The sequence below is a fragment of the Nycticebus coucang genome, chromosome 9 (genome assembly GCF_027406575.1).
Source record: "Nycticebus coucang isolate mNycCou1 chromosome 9, mNycCou1.pri, whole genome shotgun sequence".
NCBI lineage: Eukaryota > Metazoa > Chordata > Mammalia > Primates > Lorisidae > Nycticebus > Nycticebus coucang.
In genome coordinates this window covers 112,834,544-112,854,896 of record NC_069788.1, presented here as the reverse complement: position 1 = coordinate 112,854,896, position 20,353 = coordinate 112,834,544, and the positions used below count along the sequence as shown (strand labels likewise).

General features: G+C 43.4%; 1 protein-coding gene across 7 annotated transcripts in view; it reads right to left on the bottom strand.

The window, feature by feature from the left end:
• DPF3 (double PHD fingers 3) overlaps positions 1-20,353 on the bottom strand; it is a 291,411-nt gene that overhangs the window by 134,250 nt on the left and 136,808 nt on the right. For all 7 annotated transcript variants that reach the window (XR_008382506.1, XR_008382509.1, XR_008382507.1 and 4 more), the window contains exon 3: positions 3,301-3,408. Coding sequence is in view for 3 of the 7 variants with exons in the window: in XM_053602716.1 (XP_053458691.1) it covers positions 3,301-3,408 (108 nt within the window). In the remaining 4 variants the exon portion in view is untranslated. The remainder of the gene's footprint in view (positions 1-3,300; positions 3,409-20,353) is intronic.

Below are 20,353 nucleotides of genomic sequence, written 5' to 3'. Positions count from 1 at the left end.
ATGAGATGTGGGAAGCATAAAATACACACTAGAATTGAAAAACAGTACCAAAAAGAACATTAAAAACTTACTCATAATTTGTATATTATGACGTGCTGAAATGATTTTTTTTTTTGAGACAGAGTCTCACTATGTAGCCCTCAGTAGAGTGCTGTGGTATCACAGCTCACAGCAACCTCCAACTTTTGAACTTAAACGATTCTCTTGCCTCAGCCTCCCAAGGAGCTGGGACTCCAGGTGCCCGCCACAATGCCCGGCTATTTTTTTGTTGCAGTTGTCATTGTTGTTTAGCTGACCTTGGCCAGGTTCCAACCCACCAGCCCAGGTGCATGTGGCCAGCACCCTAAACCACTGAGCTACAGGGGCCAAGCCAAAATGATAATTTTTTTTTTTTTCTGAGACAGTCTTACTTTGTCACCCTTGGTAGAGTGCCATGGCGTTATAGCTCACAGCAACGTCCAACTCTTGCATTCAAGCTATTCTCTTGCCTCAGCCCCGCAAGTAGCTAGGAGTATAGGTGCCTGCCAGAACACCACTATTTTTTATAGATACAGGGTCTCACTCTTGCTCAGGCTGCTCTCAAACCTGTGAGCTCAGGGAAATCCACCTGCCCGGTCTCCCAAAGTACTAGGATTACAGGCATGAGCCACTGCGCCCAGCAGGTAATACTTTCTTGAAATATTGGGTTAGGTGGCGCCTGTGGCTCAGTGAGTAGGGCGCTGGCCCCATATGCTGAGGGTGGCGGGTTCAAACCCAGCCCCGGCCAAACTGCAACCAAAAAATAGCCGGGCGTTGTGGCGGGCACCTGTAGTCCCAGCTGCTTGGGAGGCTGAGGCAAGAGAATCGCGTAAGCCCAAGAGTTAGAGGTTGCTGTGAGCCGTGTGACGCCACGGCACTCTACCCAAGGGTGGTACAGTGAGACTCTGTCTCTACAACAACAAAAAAAAAAGAAATATTGGGTTAAATAGAATATGCTATTGAAATTCATTTTTCCTGGCTGGTCATGTGGCTCATGCCTGTAATCCTAGCACTCTGCAAAACCAAGGTGGAAGGATCGCTTGAGCTCAGGAGTTCAAGACCAGCCTGAGCAAGAGTGAGACCCCATCTCTACTAAAAATAGAAAAATAAGCCAAGCATTGTGGTGGGCATATGTAGACCCAGCTACTTAGGAGGCTGAGGCAGAAGGATCACTTGAAGACAGGAGTTTGAGGCTGCTGTGAACTAGGCTGATGCCAACATACTCTAGTTTGGGCAACAGAGTGAGACTCTGTCTCAAAAAAAACAACTTCAGGCAGTGCCTGTGGCTCAGTCAGTAAGGTGCCGGCCCCATATACCAAGGGTGGCAAGTTCAAACCCAGCCCTGGCCGAACTGCAACAAAAAAATAGCCGGGCGTTGTGGCGGGCGCCTGTAGTCCCAGCTACTCGGAAGGCTGAGGCAAGAGAATTGCTTAAGCCCAGGAGCTGGAGGTTGCTGTGAGCTGTGTGATGCCACAGCACTCTACCAAGGGCCATAAAGTGAGACTCTGTCTCTACAAAAAAAAAAAGAAAAAAAACAAAAAAACAACTTCATTTCCCTGTTTCATTTTCCTTTTTTTTAAATGTAACTACTAGAAAATGTAGGCTGGGTACAGTGGCTCACACCTATAATCCTAACACTCTGGAAGGCCGAGGCAGGTGGATTGCCTGAGCCCAGAGGTTCAAGAGCAGCCCGAGCAAGAGCAAGACCCCATTTCTAAAAATAGCCAGGCATTGTGGCGAGTGCCTATAGTCCCAGATACTCGGGAGGCTGAGGCAAGAGAATTGCTTGAACTCAAGAGTTGGAGGTTGCTGTGATCTGTGACGCCACTGCACTCTGCTGAAGGCAACAAAGTGAGACTCTGTCTCAAAAGAAAAAAAATGTAAAATGCTACTTTCAATTTGCATTATATTTCTATTGGATTGTGCTGCTCCAGGAGACTTGGATCTCCTACAACTTGCATCAAGGCAGCATTGGCACCCCAGTCATCACAATGAGCACTTGCAAGATGTGTAAATTATATAAGGACAATGGAGAACTGGGATGGAACACATTGAACACATTGAAGAATCAGCCCCCACTAACACCTAACAAATAAAACTTCTAACATAAGTGAAATCTGAGTTAAAGCAAACAATTTAAACAGTCTTAAGGGGGTCAGCACCAAACAGAAGATGTGAGGTAACAATGCCAGGCAGCCAGCCTCGGCTGGTCTACAACACTTTGGTAACAATGGAAGGGAGCATGTCAACTCTGTATTTGCACCACTGAACAACCCTGTTCCCACCACACTGAGTTACATCCCAGCCCTGGTACCCCTGCAAAACAGAGGTGTCCTTCAAGCTGAGGACATAGGGCAATCACTTAGCCTTGCTGCACCCCATGTGCAGGTCTGCAGACAGCCATGTAGTCAAAAGTGTAATAAGAGATCAGTGTAAAGATAAACCCACCAATTCCTTCTGCAGGGCCACAAGGCAATCTTCATCACTCAGAGACAAATTTTGTTTTTTTTTTTGTAGAGACAGAGTCTCACTTTATGGCCCTTGGTAGAGTGCCGTGGCCTCACACAGCTCACAGCAACCTCCAACTCCTGGGCTTAAGCGATTCTCTTGCCTCAGCCTCCCGAGTAGCTGGGACTACAGGCGTGCACCACAACGCCCGGCTATTTTTTTGGTTGCAGTTTGGCCGGGGCCGGGTTTGAACCTGCCACCCTCGGTATATGGGGCCGGCACCCTACTGACTGAGCCACAGGCGCCGCCCCAGAGACAAATTTTGAACTCAAACGCTTTCATTTCTGCATCCAAGGTGAGTGTGATTTCTAGTAAACTGGCCCCTTTTCATGCAAGATGCTCCAGAGATTTATGCAGGAAAAGGGAGGGAACAGTCCATGGTATATTCTCTTCTCCTTAGAAACATACAACCTTTGACAAGGTTTTTTTAATGAGGCCACAAGGACCGGTACCTCCTTCAATTCTGTTGGGAAAGGAAGTCATCCTAGAACATCCCACCCTGTGTCTGCTGGTTTTACTCCCCTGGGTGGCAAGAGAGAAGATAAAAAGAAAGGAGAAAAGGGAAGGCACCAGATACCCAGAAGGGAAAAAATGCTCTGGTGGAAATGTTTATACACAAAAGCAGGCACAGAGGCAAACCTTTCCATGGGGCACGTTTCCTCTTCCCAAATACTTAGCTCTATAGATAAAGAGCAACTCAATTTTGTCCTGGGCCCAGCCTAGCCCTCCCCACATCCCCATCATGGGCTCATTCAAGCTCCAGAGGGCACTGACCAGGTTTTATTTCCAGTAGCCGCAGCTTTGGATCCTCAGGTGGGTGTAATCGTCTCTTCTTGCGCCAGCAGCGGGCAGGATATGTATACAGCTGGCCTGGGGCAAGGCCTGTGGACAAAGACAATGTAAATAAAGATTAAAGGTGTGAGGCCGTAAGGGGCCTTGGAAACTACCCTAACTCTATTATTCACAATGAGAGGAAGCTGAAGCCCAGAGAGGTGAAGCAACTTGTTGAGGTCACACAGCTGTGTGATGGTACAACCAAGGCTAAATTTAAGTCATCCAACCCCAGGACTCTTGCTCTCTCTGTGCCACCATGCTGTTTAGCAAGCCCATGCCAACAGGAGCCACCACCTTTACTAAAATCAGTTCTGCTCTCTTGGCCTGGTGAGAACATCAGCTGAACCTTTAGACTACAAAAGAAGCCTTTCTGGGCCGTGCCTGAGGCTCAATAGGTAGGGCGCCAGCCCCATATACCAAGGGTGGTGGGTTCAAACCTGGCCCCGGCCAAACTGCAACAAAAAAATAGCTGGGCATGGTGGCGGGAGCCTGTGGTCCCAGCTACTCGGGAGGCTGAGGCAAGGGACTCGCCTAAGCCCAGGAGCTGGAGGTTGCTGTGAGCTGTGTGACACCACAGCACTCTACTGAGGGCAATAGAGAAAGACTCTGTCTCTACAAAAAATAAAAAAGAAGCCTTTCCACAGTCATCCTTACCCAAGTGTTCCCAAGGCAGTGGGTGTCCATCTACTGCCCTTCTGTCCAGACCCAGGCTAAGCGGTTCCCTTCAAGTAAGAGCACCGCAAGTCAGCTGGCCTATCCTGTGGATGGCCTGGAGTAAGAAGCATTTCAAGGAAACAGAATCAAAAAAGCCAGATCTACTTACTGGCTTCTGCTACCCACTGTTAGCTGCAGCTCACTGTAGCCCAAGGAAGCCTCCCAATCATGAGAGGTTACACAGAAGGCTAGGCTCCCTGGTCTCCAGAGCCACTGCACTACAGATCCCTGCCTACATGCCACGGCCCTACAAAATGAAATGGGCAGAAGGCCAGTGACTGGGCTTATCTACCACACTGTCTCCCTATAAGGGTCTCCACCTGTATCTGGCCTTGACACCACCAGCATCATTCTCATGCCAGAAGCCCCGATGGGGAGGTGTCTTCCTAATCAGACCACAATTTTGTGGCCCCTGTGGCACATAATGTGACAATCTGGGGCTTTGGAGGATCATGTACCCTCCACACAAGACCTCAGTCTATTGCCAGAGAAAAGGGCAAGAGTGGAGGCTGAGGGGAGAAGAGGAAGGAGCTTAATACTGACTCAAGGATTTGCAGTCTACAAAGATCTGACACCCCCCACAATAAACCAGGCAACGCCGGCGAGAGTGAAAAGCCCAGTGAGGACGGGGACTTTTCTGTCTTGTTCTAATCCGAATCCTTAGAACCACAACTACACCTGACACAAAGAAGAACCAAACTAAATATTTGCTGAATGAGTAAGTCACAACTCTGTCTTCTGTCGGTACATGAGGCACAAAACAGCTGTTAGATGCAGGCAGCCTCACACAAGAGTGTCACTGCATACATCCAGGACCAGGGAATTCAGAAGACATCAGGACTCAATTCCCATCTGCTGTCTTCTATTTTAGGGACCTTAAAAGTTAAGAGAGGAAATTGGTTTGTTTTGGTTTTTTTTTTTTTTTTTTGCCTTTGTAGAGAAAATCTACAAAAGTTTCATTGCCATATACACATTGCCACATTCACTCCTTTTCAACAGTCATTCTACCCAGGTATTAGGTTGGGTCCAAAGCAGAGTCAACTATCCCAGCATTAAAAGAACCAAATGTTTAGGTCTCTTTAAGTGCTAAGTATGACTGTAACCATGCCACTGTTCCCACAGGAGACAGACTGTGAGCAAGGCGGAGGTTCTGACCCCTCGCTTTTTGATTCTTAGAAACCAGAGCAGAACCAGACTCAGAAATTCAAGAACTGAATAACCACTGGCCCTGCTGTCCCTGGGTCCAGATTCATCCATTCAACAGACACTCAGGAAGGGGGACTCCGAACTGAGCCCCCTCCCCCACCCCAGCATGGCAGTCTCAGGCCTCAGCTTGCCCTTTTGCCCCCTAGGTTGCTCCATGGTATTCCTAACCTGATCAAAAAGCAGGTGAGTAAAAAGGAGTTGGTCCAGACAAGCAGTCTCAAAAGGCCCAACTGGCAGGAGTTGGAAACTGTCAACACTTGTACAGGTCCTGCACCCTCCCTGAAATAGCAGTCCCTGTGCTTATTGGTCAGTGGCCCTGAGGCAGCCTCAGGCCACTCTTATTGTAGCTGGAGGCCCTCTTTTCTGGAACACTCAGTTTTAGTAAGCAGTTTGAGTAACCAGAAGAGTGGACTTTTTCATTCTTTCTCCGGTTGATTGGAGAAGCTCTACAGTCCAGAGGAAGAAGAGCATGAGTCCTGGGAAATGTCCTAACACCTTCCTGAGCCTGTGCTCTTACCTGTAAGATAGACATTAATAATACCCACCTTATAGGGATTGACATAGAGATTAGCTTATATTAAAGAGGAAGTTCTCTGTAACCATGAAGATGACAAATGTCTGTTGTTAATGATCATGAGTTAGCTGACCTAGAAGAATCTTGGACTTAATGCCCATGTGGTACATACTGTAATGAGGCCTCACCCCCCCACCCTGCCCACCCGGCTGCTGCTTGGTCCTTTAGTCACAAGGAGAAAAGAAAGACTTCTTGTTGATGTCTGCTTTGAATCCACCTTTGGATTCAACAAGCAAAGAGCCTAGAGACTCCTTGCCCCCTTCCTCACCCTCCTTGCTAGGCTGAGAGGCACCAGGGTTCCTTCACAGGAACAACACATTCAGCCCTGAGCTGCACTTACAGAGGGAAGAGCAGGACCTCGTGAGACTTGTGTTGTTTATCTCATTAGAACAGGAGGCACATAACTCAAAGCCTGCATGTGTGGTATATGGTGGAAGGGGGAGAGGAGGATGGAGTCGCAGCTGCTGTTAGGAAAATTAACCTTAAGGAGCACATCGGGGGTTAGGGGTGGGGATGAAGGAAGGAAGCAGGAAGCTGGAGAGGGGAAGCCAGGCCTCCCTGGTAACCAAGGCCACTGCCACCCCTCCACTGACACATCCTACTGAGCAAACTGCCTTTCTATTACTTTGAGCTGCAACTCCAGTTATAACACTCATGCCCGTGTGCCTACACAGCCTGATGACCCTCACCCTCCCCACTCCCACCTCCTGGACAAACACACACACATAGAAACTCACACACTTGCTGTGAGAACTGGCTCCATGGAAAAATCTGGCTTGACAGGCTCAATGCCTACATGGTCGGCAGACACCAGACAAACAGCTTGTTAAACACGTTGCTCAAGTTCAGCAGGTAGACAGAGTGTTCTGAACATCTCTGACAGACAAAGCAAGAGCTATGAAGAATTCAGAAGATAAGATGAGAAAGAAAAGAGAGGGAAGGATGACATGGGATAGGAACAGTAACTGAAATGGAAGAAAAGAATGGGAGAGGCTTCCTCTTCTCCAACCCAGAGTTGAACTATGGCCATTCAAGCCTGCCCAGGGAAGGGCTTTCCCTGCAGCATCTCACAAAAGTGGACCTGCAGTCGCCCTTGAGCCTTCCCAGTAGTGGAAAACTCATTTCGTCACAGGACAGACTGTCCCATTGTTGGCCAACTCTTACGGTGATAAACAGATTCACCACACCCAGATTCTGAATCAAAATCTACCTTCCTATAACATGTCAATTTGTCTACTCTGTGTCCCAAGAACAAATAAGAATCAACTACATCCCAACTCTCTATGTGAAATACCCTCCTGGGGAATTACCAAGAACCTGAAGAACTAGAGAGAAACAGGGGTTGGATGAAAGAGATGGTGATTTCATCTGCTCAGACAGGTAACTGAAATCAAAAATCCAAACTCTGCTGCCCTTTTGTCATCTACCCAGTCCTAAACAGGAGAGGGATGGAGCAAGAGGCTCCTCTCCAGAACACTTGCAGGATCCTCCACATCCTGCTTCTACCACCTGTCACCACAATGAGTTGTTTTACAGCCTCCATGTTTATAAACAGATAATGACATGAGTCAGGGATTCTTTACCAAGACTGGGCATTAGAACTGCATTAAGTAGTTACCGAAAAGGGCATTTGAGTGGGCCCCAGCCCAATCCTTCCGAACCAGACAAACCAAGGCAGTTGGAGAAATGCCCACATAAGGAACACTGCACTAGAACAAATCTTACTCATATTTATATCCCCAGGGCTTACCCAGCACATTAAGAGGTATCCTGTTAGTGTCTGTAACAAGTCCCCAAGCAGGAGCTTAAGGAGTAGGCAAGATTATTTCACAAGTACTTACACCAGCAGTGTTTCCCTGGTGCCCTCCCCTCCCCTCAGTTCCCCTCTCTTATTGGCTTTAAAAGTTGTCCTGACTTCAAGGACCACCTTTTCAGTGAAACCTTCTTGAGCCATCCTAGGCTCTGGTGTCTTTTCCTTTCCCTGAAAATCTGGAGTCCTGGGCACTTGGCACTACACTCTAGGGCTCAGCCTGACTCTCTATCTGCTCACCAACCATCCTCTTCCTGCCTGCTTTCCTGTTGCTCTCCTGGAGTCATCTTCTCTCTAAGATTTAATTCCAATATTCCTAGTGCCAAGACTACCCAGGCAAGGTAGGCCTCAACTCAAGAGTTCCATCCACCTCTTCTGGCCCAGGGGTTCTTTTCATTGGCCTCATCACACTCAACTCTGACCCAGGAACAACAAATGACCATTTACTCTTACTCTGTATGATGCCAGCACCTTATACTATCTTGTCTTGGCAACAACCTTATGAGACATTTAAAGACTAAGGACTGCAAGGCAAACAGTGACAAAGTAACTGGTCCAACGTCACACAGCTCCTAAGGGGAGTCTAGTTCACCACCCATGCTCAGAATCAATCCACTATCCTACCTAAACCCCCACCAAGCCAGACACAGAAGGACTGATGCTCAGAGTCCTGTACTTACGAGAAAACAGCTCTCCACACCAAAGCTAGTCCTTACCCCACCCACCCACCCCTTGCAGAATTTACTTTTCCTTTCCTATCACATCACCAACTATAAATACTCAGAGACAAAGGCATCCTGGAAACATTAAAAGCATTGTAATATGGCATATAAAATATATAGAGAAGCAGAAAAACTACTAGGACATACTTTCTAAATTCACCAGAAGAATTTTTTTTTTTTTTTTTTAAGAAAAACTGGATTATAATATGGGGAAGGAGCTTAAAACTTATTGGGTCTAACTCCTACCTCATACAAGAATCACCTCTGTGATATCCCTGACAGTGTCTCCCAACCGGGCCACTGTTTCAGTAATTCTAGTTCTCATCCTAACCTGAGGCCGTGTATTGTGCTATACAACTAGTCTTCTGTTAGAAGTATCACTCTCACCTACAGCTGGTGGGAACACAAATGGCACAAACCCTATGAAGAAGAATTTGCCATATCTAGCAAAACTATGTAAATATTTGCCCTTTAACCTAGAAATTCCACTTCTAGGAATCTATATCCCAGAGTCATGTGCAAAAATACAAACACATATATTCATAGTGGCATTTTTATACTAGAGAAAAAAACTAGAACATCTAGGACTTGGTACCTGCAGGAGTTCTGGAACCAATCCCTAGTGGATACTAAGGCACAACTATAGTGTGTGTACTATACTTTCATTTATTTTAAAAATAGGAATAAACAGGTGGTGCCTGTAGCTCAGTGGGTAGGGCACCAGGCACATGCACCGAGGCTGGTGGGTTCGAACCCAGCCCGGGCCAGCTAAACAACAATGACAACCACAACAACAACAACAAAATAGCCTGGCATTGTAGCGAGTGCCTGTAGTCCCAGCTACTTGGGAGGCTGAGGCAAGAGAATCATGTAAGCCCAAGCGTTTAAGGTTTCTGTGAGCTGTGACATCACAACATTCTACCAAAGGTTAAATAGTAAGACTCTGCCTCAAAAAAAAATAGGGATAAACACACATTCATACATAAATATATGTTTTGTATGTTTTCATAGGTTTTTTTAATGGAACAATAAATCAAAAACTAAAATAAAAGATACTTAGAGAAAGAGCAAAAATAAAATAATGGTAACAAAAAGAAAAAGAATGTTCTCCATATCTCTTTCCAAAAGGAATGTATTAATTTGCATTCCCACCAGCAGTGCAAAAGTGTTCCCTTTTTATGGAGAACACTTAGAGATCTAAAAATAGATCTGCCATTCAATCCTGTAATCCCTCTACTGGGCATATACCCAGAAGACCAAAAAGCACATCATAACAAAGATATTTGTACCAGAATGTTTATTGCAGCTCAATTCATAATTGCTAAGTCATGGAAGAAGCCCAAGTGCCCATCGATCCAAGAATGGATTAATAAATTGTGGTACATGTACACCATGGAATATTATGCAGCCTTAAAGAAAGATGGAGACTTTACCTCTTTCATGTTTACATGGATGGAGCTGGAACATATTCTTCTTAGTAAAGTATCTCAAGAATGGAAGAAAAAGTACCCAATGTACTCAGCCCTACTATGAAACTAATTTAGGATTTTCACATGAAAGCTATAACCCAGTTACAACCTAAGAATAGGGGAAGAGGGAAAGGGAGGGGAGGGAGGGGGGAGGTGGGTAGAGGGAAGGGGATTGGTGGGATTACACCAGCGGTGCATCTTACAAGGGTATATGTGAAACTTGGTAAACAGTCTGTGAAGCTAGTGAATGATGCCCCATGATCATATCAATGTACACAGCTATGATTTAATAAAAAAAATTAAAAAAAAATTGTAATAATATACAACAGTAACAAAAGATGAATACAAATCACATTTGAGCACCTCTTGTAATTGCAGGAGTCAAACGTGACTTGAGTATTGCAATTTTAATACAGTTTTTTCGTTTATTAAAAAAAAAGAAAAGAAAAGAAAAAGAAGAGGAAGAAGAGAAGGAAGAAGTTGCCTGTAGCAAGAATGAAGATATAGGCTTGGCGCCTGTAGTACAGTGGTTACAGCTCCAGCCACGTACACAGAAGCTGGCAGGTTCAAAGCTGGCAGGTTCGAACCTGGCCAACTAAACAATGACAACTGCAACGCAAAAATTGCTGGCACTGTGGCGAGCTTATAGTCCCCGCTACTTGGGAGGCTGAGGCAAAAGAATCACTTAAGGCCACGAGTTTGAGGTTGCTGTGAGCTGCGATGCCACAGCACTCTTCTGAGGGCAACATAGTAAGACTCTGTCTCAAAAAAAAGAAAAAAAATGAAGATATAAATGAAAGGGGTGACACAACTAGATTTTCTCTTAATATATCATGCCTTATAGCTTTGACTTTATAACCATGCAAATGCTTTACACAATTATGAAGTCGATTTTTCTTTTTTGAGATAGCGTCTCAAGCTGTGGCCCTGGGTAGAGTGCTATGGCATCATAGCTCACAGCAACCTCCAATTCTTTGGCTCAAGCAATCCTCTTAGCTCAGTTTTTCTATTTTTAGTAGAGACAGGGTCTTGCTTTTTTCTCAGGCTGGTCTTGAACCCGTGAGCTCAAGCAATCCACCCGCCCAGGCCTCCCAGAGTGCTAGGATTACAGGCATGAGCCACTGCACCCATCCAAAAGTCAAATTAAAATAAAAAGCAGAAATTTGTTTCTTACTAAGATGGAGTATTAAGACCAGATTTAGCTCCTACCTAAAACCAAAAGACAGAAAAAAACATGAAACAATGGTGTTAAAGATACGAGACATCAGACACTGAAGGACAGTGATCCCTGAAATACTGGAAACAAATAAGATGGGCCCTATGATGCTCCATATTATAACCTTGAGAGAGTTTCCAGATGGTAGCATAGGGAGGAAGAATACAAGAATACAGAAGGAATTAGGGGGAGCCCAGTTCTTAAGTCTGAGTTGAAGTTCTAAAAGAGCCAAGATTCTGAGGAGACCACAGTGACCAGAATGCTAGGGACACAACAGCAAACAGAAGAGTCAGACAGAGAAAGAACTACAGAGATCCACAAAAGGTCCCCTTCAAGTATTTGGTTTAGTATTGATCAGTGCATGCTTATGAGGGAAATATCCAAAACAGGGGGAGAGGGGTGGGGAAGATGACCTCAAAGATTAAAGATAACAGTACACAAGTGGACAGAAATTATCTGCTCCCCAGCTGATATGGAAAACCTCATGATGCATTTTTTGGGGGTCTTTGTTGTTGTTGTTGTCGTTGTTTTATAGAGACAGATCTCACTTTATCACCCTCGATACAGTGTCATGATGTCACACAACTCACAGCAACCTCCAACTCCTGGGCTTAGGCGATTCTCTTGCTTCAGCCTCCCGAGTAGCTGGGACTATAGGCACCTGCCACAATGCCCGGCTATTTTTTTTTTTTTTTTTTTTGTAGAGACAGAATCTCACTTTATCACCCTCGGTAGAGTGCCATGGCGTCACAATGCTCACAGCAACCTCCAGCTCTTGGCTTAAGTGATTCTCTTGCCTCAGCCTCCCAAGTAGCTGGGACTATAGGCACCTGCCACAACTCCCAGCTACTTTTTGTTGCAGTTTGGCCAGGGCCAGGTTTGAACCCACTACCCTCAGTATATGGGGCTGGCACCCTACCCACTGAGCCACAGGTGCTACCCGAAAACCTTATGATGCATGGGATACAAGGTAGAGTACAGAGAAGGGTCTTGATTCACTAATAAGGAATACTCAGCCCTAGACTAAGTACTGCTCCAGGTCCACCTAACAAATCTTAAAAGCAAGACAGGTAAGCATGAAGCTGTTTTCAAATAACTTAAAGGTGTCCCAAAACAATGTTCAAGAATATCTATAGGAATAAAAAATGTACACAGCATCAAGCAAGGTAATATTCACAACGTATGGCAACAACTCCAAAATTAGAAGACATGTAAAGTAGTTGGAAAACACAACCTATAATGAGAAGAAAAACCAATCAATTGAAATAAACCCAGAACTTTAAAACTTATGTCAAAATTAGTAGCAAGAACATTATAATAGTTACAATTTGTAAGCTATACATTAAAAAATTTAGTAAAAACTTACGACATATATAGATTTCTAATATGAAAACTACAATGTGTGAGATAAAAAACCTATCAAATGGAATTAATGTCAGAGCAGACACTGCAGAAGAAAATATTGGTGAACTGGAAAACACAGCAATAAAAACTATCCAAAATAAAGCCCCCCCCCAAAAGAGAATTATAAAAAAATAATAAAAGCAGGCTGTGGCTCATGCCTGTAATCCCAGCACTTGGGAGGCTGAGGCAGGTGGATTGTCTGAGCTCACAGGTTAAAGACCAGCTTGAGCAAGAGTGAGACCCTGGCTCCAAAAAATAGCCGGGCATTGGGGCGAGCACCTATAGTCCCAGCTACTTGGGAGGCTGAGGCAAGAGGATCATTTGAACCAAAGAGTTTGGAGTTGCTGTGAGCTATGATGCCATGGCACTCTACCAAGGGTGACCATGTGAGACTCTGTCTCAAAAAAAAAAAAAAAAATAACATCATCAATGAGCTAGCTATAGGACAACTTCAAATAGTCTAATATACACATAATTTAAGAAGGAGAAGGAAAAATATTTGTAGAAGTAAGGGCTGGAAATTGCTAATGTTTGATTAAAACTATAAACCCATAGATCCAAGATAATCTACAAAACTAGGAACAAGAAACATAAAGAAAACGACAGCAAAGTACATCATAATTAAAGTTGCTTAAAATGTGATAAAGAGAAAATATTAAAAGCAGCCATAAAAAAGGAGACATGTTATATATATATGTTTTATATATATATATATATATATATATATAAAAGAACAACCATAAGGATGACTTCCCATCAGAAACAATGCTAGCAACAAACCTGGTTCAACATTCTTATATTACTGAAAGGAAAAAAAAAAGAACTTTCAAACGAGAATCCTATACCCAGCTAAAATATCTTCCAAGAACTACAGCAAACTAAAGACAGTTCTATTCATACAAAAGCTGAAAGAATTCATCAACAGCAGATCCATACTATAAGAAATGTTAGAAAAAGTACCCAATGTACTCACCCTTATTATGAAACTAATGTAGGACCTTCACATGAAAGCTATAACCCAGTTACAACCTAAGAATAGGGAGAAGGGGGAAAGGGAGGGGAGGGAGGGGGGAGGTCCATGGAGGGAGGGGTATTAATGGGATTACACCTGCGGTGCATCTTACAAGGGTATATATGAATCTTAGTAAATGTGGAATGTAAAGGTCTTAGCAAAATAACTAAGAAAATCCCAGGAAAGCTATTTTAACTAGTGTGATGAAAATGTGTCAAACGGTCTATGAACCAAGTGTATGGTGCCCCATGATCATACTATGTATACTATCGTACACAGCTATGATCTAATAAAAAAATAAATAAAAATTAAAATAAAAATAAAAGAAATGTTAAAAAGAAGTTCTTTGAGCAGGAAGAAAGTAATACCAGATCTAAGTCTGGAGCTACACAAAGCAGTGAAGAGCACCAGAAATGGTTTAGTACATGAATAATTACAAAAGCTGTTTTTCTTCTATTTAAAACTCTTTAAAAGATAATTGACTATTAAACAAACATAATGACAATGTAATATGGAGTTTAAAACATAATCAAAAATAAAATGTATAGGCTCAGTACCTGTGGCTCAAGCAGCTAAGGCGCCAGCCATGTACAACTGAGCTGGCGGGTTCAAATCCAGCCAGGCCCGCCAAACAACAATGACGGCTGCAACCAAAAAATAGCCAGGTGTTGTGGTGGGCATGTGTAGTCCCAGCTACTTGGGAGTGGAGGCAGGAGAATCACTTGAGCCCAGAAGTTGGAGGTTGCTGTGAGCTGTGATGCCACAGCACCCTACCCAGGGTGACAGCTTGAGGCTCTGTCTCAAAAAACAAAAATAAACAAAAATTAAAAAATAAATTAAATATACAACATTACCTATGCAAAAGTCAGCAGGAGAAAAATAGAAGTACATTTGTATTAGTTTCCTATTGCCACTATAACAAATTACCACAAAGTATAGGCTTAAAACAACACAAATTTCTTACAATTCTGGAAATCAGAAGTCCATTATCAGTCTCACCGGGCTAAAATCAAAGTATTAGTACCTGCATCCCTTCTGGAGACGCTAGGAGGAAATTGGTACCCGTGTCATTTGTGGCTTCTAGAGGTCACCTTCATTCTTTGGCTCATGGCCCTTTCCTCCACTGCCTCACCTTCACTTCTGCTTTCAAGATCATAGCTCCTGCCCTGTCTCTGACCCTCTCAGCTTTGCTCTTATAAGGGCCATTATGATTACCTTGGGATAATCCAGGATGATCTTTTCATCTCAAAATTCTTCACTTACTTACATGTACAAAGTCTCTTTTGCCATGTAACATAACAGATGCACAGATTATAGGGATTAGGACATGGATATCTAGGAGCAACATGAGGAGAATTATTCTGTTGATCACAATACTATTGTAAGAGTTCTTATACTAGTCATGAAATGGCATAATGTCACTTTAAGGTCAACTATAATTAGTTAACAATCTATATTATAAACACTAAACAATCATTAAAATAACAAGAGTTATAATTAATGAGCCAACAAAAAAAGGAGATACAATTGAATTTAAAAAAACAATTAACCAGAAGACAGCAAAAAACAAACAGATGGACTAAACAGGAAATGAACAACAAAATGATGGATTTAAAGCTAACTAAACAATAATCACAAAGATGGCTGACTGAAGCCAGCTTTCCACAGAGGGTCCCGTCTAGAAGGAGAGTTAAAGGACAGAAATTCAGCAAGTAACCTGGCGGATTAGAGCTGCATCAAGAGAGAAGGTTGAAGAACGCACATCAACCCTGCTGAACCGAGCTGCGACCCCAAGGATACAAACAAAAGGTACAAAATCCATCACAAACGGACGAGAGTCACCTCCCCCATGAGAACGGCTTGGAGTACCCCATAAACAAACAAGTAGAGTTCCAAAGTCCTCCCATTATACTTCACGGGAGAGACCCCCTAAAAACTGGACCTACCTCCCCTACTAGGGTGCCATGGCGCTCTCCTCCCAGGCATAAAACTGTGTAAAACTGTATATGTTCTCTACCTGTATGTAATTCTGAGCTCCCAACACTCCCCTCCACTCTCACTCTGAGGTCTACAGGCCTGTCTCCCAGGAGTCCAGATTCTTGGGTGATTTCTTGAGGGGTGTGGACAGGACCTGGACTGCAGCTTGTCAGTGCTGCTTCTGCGACATGGGAGTGAGGAGAGGACGGTCGGCTGAGAGGGAACCCCGCAAGAGCGGCGGTCCCCCGAGGTGCAGAGCAGCAGCTGTTTTTGGCAACAATAGGGCTCACCCCTGGATATTCTGGAGTCACACCCCTTGTCTCTCTGGGCAACCAGAGGAGGCCAGGCATCTTCTCAGGTGGCAACCACCAGCAGAACAGATCTGGGCCAGAAATGCAGGCCTGTGAGTAAAGGGTTTGGCTAAGGCAGTACCGGCATGGGTGGAGTGCGAGAACTAGAAAACACAAGCACAGTGCCAGCTGACTCCGAGGGTGGGGCTGACCAAGAGGACTGCTTTACTGAGCCTAAGACACACACAGCCCCCAGGGGATCATCAGCCTAGACAAAGGAGGGCAGAAGGCTAGAACTGACAACTAACCATGCTACGAATACAAACCTGCAGCAGCAAAGACAGGGCCTGAGGCGCAGGTTCTATGAACTCAAAACAGCTTCTCTTCTGCTGGGGAATTTAGCCGGTACAGAAACAAATTCTGCAAAGTTGTTCTCCTCGGTCAGTAACATCAACCAGGGGCGTGGCCGGAACTGAGTGAACACCACTCAACCTCCATCAAGCGCCTGAGGTTGTCAGGCCTCTCCTCCCCCTGCTGGATAGAGGCAGAGAGCAGTGGCCTGGCTGAGGAGACATAGATCTCCTTATGATTCAGGCAGGTGCAAATCCCTGGAGTATCTGCTCATTGGAGGCAACAGGGTCATAGCCCTGCGGGGTTATCAGTGACTGGGGGTGACAGAGGTGCAAGGTAGGGAAGGAGGCATCAACCTTTCCAGACTAATCTATGTGCTGGGTGGGTCCTCCTGACCTCAGGGAGCACCGGAGCAAGTCATATTTGAGTTGAAAGCAGACCCCTGCGATCTACCTGCCAGAGACCTTTTAAACTCTTCCACCTGAGACAGGTGCTGACTGAGACAATTGATTTGGACCTTTTGAACTGAGCCAATCACCAGAGGACTATCCAAGTGGTGCCCTGGGTATATGGTTGTAGGAAGGTTTGATTTTCCTTCTCCAATTATTGCCTGTGGGGGGCGGGGTGACATAATTGCTGGCATTTCTCCACAGCTGAGACTTCAACCTAGAGTAACTGTTTCACTAGGGTCGGACAGAGACCAGCTGAAAACAAGACAGAGCCACTTAGCCCCACCACACCAAACAGGTCCCCAGTTTCTCAGGCCATAGCACTGCATGGGTCCTGGGCAAAGCTCCAGGGGAAAAGTCAAATGGTGTAAAATAATTATGGGGCAGAATCAGCGGAAAAACTCTGGTAACATGAATAACCAGAGTAGATCAACTCCCCAGAGGAAAGATATGACAGATGTAACTGAAGATCCCATTCATTAACAGCTGACCGAGATGTCAGAAATCAAATTCAGAATTTGGATTGCAAACAAGATTAATAGAATGGAGGAAAATTTGGAATTAGAAATTCGAGGAGCAATTCAAAAGTTGGAATTAGAAATTCGAGGAGAAATTCAAAAGTTGTCTCAAGAATTCAATGAATTTAAAGACAAAACCACCAAAGATTTTGACACACGAAAGCAAGAATTTGCAGTCCTCAAAGATATAAAAAATACAGTAGAATCCCTCAATAACAGAGTGGAGCAAGCAGAAGAAAGGATTTCTGACATTGAAGACAAAGCTTTTGAACACTCTCAAACTCTCAAAGAGGAAGACAAACGGAGAGCAAAAATGGATCATTCTCTCAGAGAGCTCTGGGATAATTCGAAGAAGGGTAACGTCCACCTCATTGGAATCACTGAAGGTGATGAAGTGGCTTCACAAAGCACAGAGGCCCTTTTCCATGAAATTATGAAAGAGAATTTTCCAGACATGCCAAGAGATTCTGAAATTAAGATAGCAGACAGTTTCAGAACCCCAGCACGACACAACCCGAATAAGACATCCCCAGGCACATCGTAATTAACTTCACTGAAGTAAATATGAAGGAGAAAATTCTGAAAGTAGGCAGAATAAGAAAACCATTACCTACAAAGGGAAGAATATTAGAATGAGTGCAGATCTCTCTCCTGAAACTTTTCAAGACAGAAGGGGGGGAGGTCATCGACTTCTAATCTCCTAAAGCAAAACAACTTTCAACCCCGGATCCTATATCCAGCTAAACTGAGTTTCATTTATGATGGAGAAATTAAATACTTTAATGACATTAATATGTTGAAGAAATTTGCCATAACCAAATCAGCACTTCAGGATATTCTCAGACCTATCCTCCATAATGACCAGCACAATCCTCTACCACAAAAGTAAACTCACTCAGAAACTTTTGATCAGGGGTGGCGCCAGTGGCTCAAGGAGTAGAGGGCCAGCCCCATATACCAGAGGTGGTGGGTTCAAACCCAGTCCCAGCCAAAAACTGCAAAAAAAAAAAAAGAAACTTTTGATCAAACTCCAACTTCCACAATGGCGAAAGGATTAAAAATGTCCACTGGACTTTCGAAAAACTCAATACCCAAAATTTTACCAGGCTTATCTATATTCTCCATTAATGTGAATGGCTTAAACTGCCCTCTAAAGAGGCATAGGTTGGCTGACTGGATAGAAAACCTCAGGCCAGATATTTGCTGCATACAAGAGTCACATCTTACCTTAAAAGATATACACTCAAGGTTCAGGCAAATGGTAATCAGAAAAAAGCAGGTATTGCAATTCTATTTGCAGACACAATAGGCTTTAAACCAACAAAAGTAAGGAAGGATAAGAATGGTCACTTCATATTGTTAAGGGTAATACTCAATATGATGAGATTTCAATTATGAATATTTATGCACCCAACCAGAATGCACCTCAATTTATAAGAGAAACTCTAACAGACATGAGCAACTTGATTTCTTCCAGCTCCATAATAGTTGGAGATTTCAACACTCCTTTGGCAGTATTGGAAACATCCTCCATTAAGACGCTGAGCAAAGAAATTTTAGATTTAAACCTAACCATCCAACATTTGGATTTAGCAGACATCTACAGAACATTTCATCCCAACAAAACTGAATACACGTACTTCTCATCAGCCCACGGAACATACTCCAAAATCGATCATATCTTAGGTCACAAGTCTAACCTCAGTAAATTTAAAGGAATAGAAATTATTCCTTGCATCTTCTCGGACCACCATGGAATAAAAGTTGAACTCAGTAACAACAGGAATCTGCATACTCATACAAAAACATGGAAGTTAAATCACCTTATGCTGAATGATAGCTGGGTCAGGGATGAGATTAAGAAGGAAATTGCCAAATTTTTGGAACAACATGACAACGAAGACACGAATTATCAGAACCTCTGGGATACTGCAAAGGCAGTCCTAAGAGGGAAATTTATAGCGCTGCAAGCCTTCCTCAAGAGAACAGAAACAGAGGCAGTTAACAACTTAATGGGACATCTCAAGCAACTGGAAAAGGAATAACATTCCAACCTCAAACCCAGTAGAAGAAAAGAAATAATCAAAATTAGAGCAGAATTAAATGAAATTGAAAACAAAAGAATAATACAACAGATCAATAAATCAAAAAGTTGGTTTTTTGAAAAGGTCAATAAAATAGATAAACCTTTGGCTAACCTAACCAGGAAAAAAAGAGTAAAATATCTAATCTCATCAATCAGAAACGACAAAGACGAAATAACAACAGACTCCACAGAAATTCAAAAAATCCTTAATGAATATTACAAGAAACTGTATTCTCAGAAATATGAAAATCTGAAGGAAATTGACCAATACTTGGAAGCATGTCACCATCCAAGACTTAGCCAGAATCAAGTGGAAATGTTGAACAGGCCAATATCAAGTTCCGAAATAGCATCAACCATACAAAACCTCCCTAAAAAGAAAAGCCCGGGACCAGATGGCTTCACATCAGAATTCTACAAAACGTTTAAAGAGGAATTAGTACCTATATTACTCAACCTGTTCCAAAATGTAGAATAAGAAGGAAGACTACCCAACACATTCTATGAAGCAAACATTACCCTGATCCCCAAACCAGGAAAAGACCCAACAAGAAAAGAAAATTATAGACCAATATCACTAATGAAGATAGATGCAAAAATATTCAACAAGATCCTAACAAACAGAATCCAGCAACACATCAAATAAATTATACATCATGACCAAGTCGGTTTTATCCCAGGGTCTCAAGGCTGGTTCAATATCCGTAAATCTATAAGTATAATTCAGCACATAAACAAATTAAAAAACAAAGACCATATGATTCTCTCAATCGATGCAGAAAAAGCTTTTGATAATATCCATCATCCCTTCATGATCAGAACACTTAAGAAAATTGGTATAGAAGGGACATTTCTTAAACTGATAGAAGCCATCTACAGCAAACCCACAGCCAATATCATATTGAATGGAGTTAAATTGAAATCATTTCCATTCAGATCAGGAACCAGACAAGGCTGCCCATAGTCTCCACTGCTGTTTAACATTGTAATGGAAGTTTTAGCCACCACAATTAGGGAAGAAAAGGTGATCAAGGGTATCCATATAGGGTCAGAAGAGATCAAACTTTTGCTCTTCGCAGATGACATGATTATATATCTGGAAAACACCAGGGATTCTACTATAAAACTCTTAGAAGTGATCAAGGAATATAGCAGCGTCTCAGGTTACAAAATCAACATTCATAAATCGGTGGCA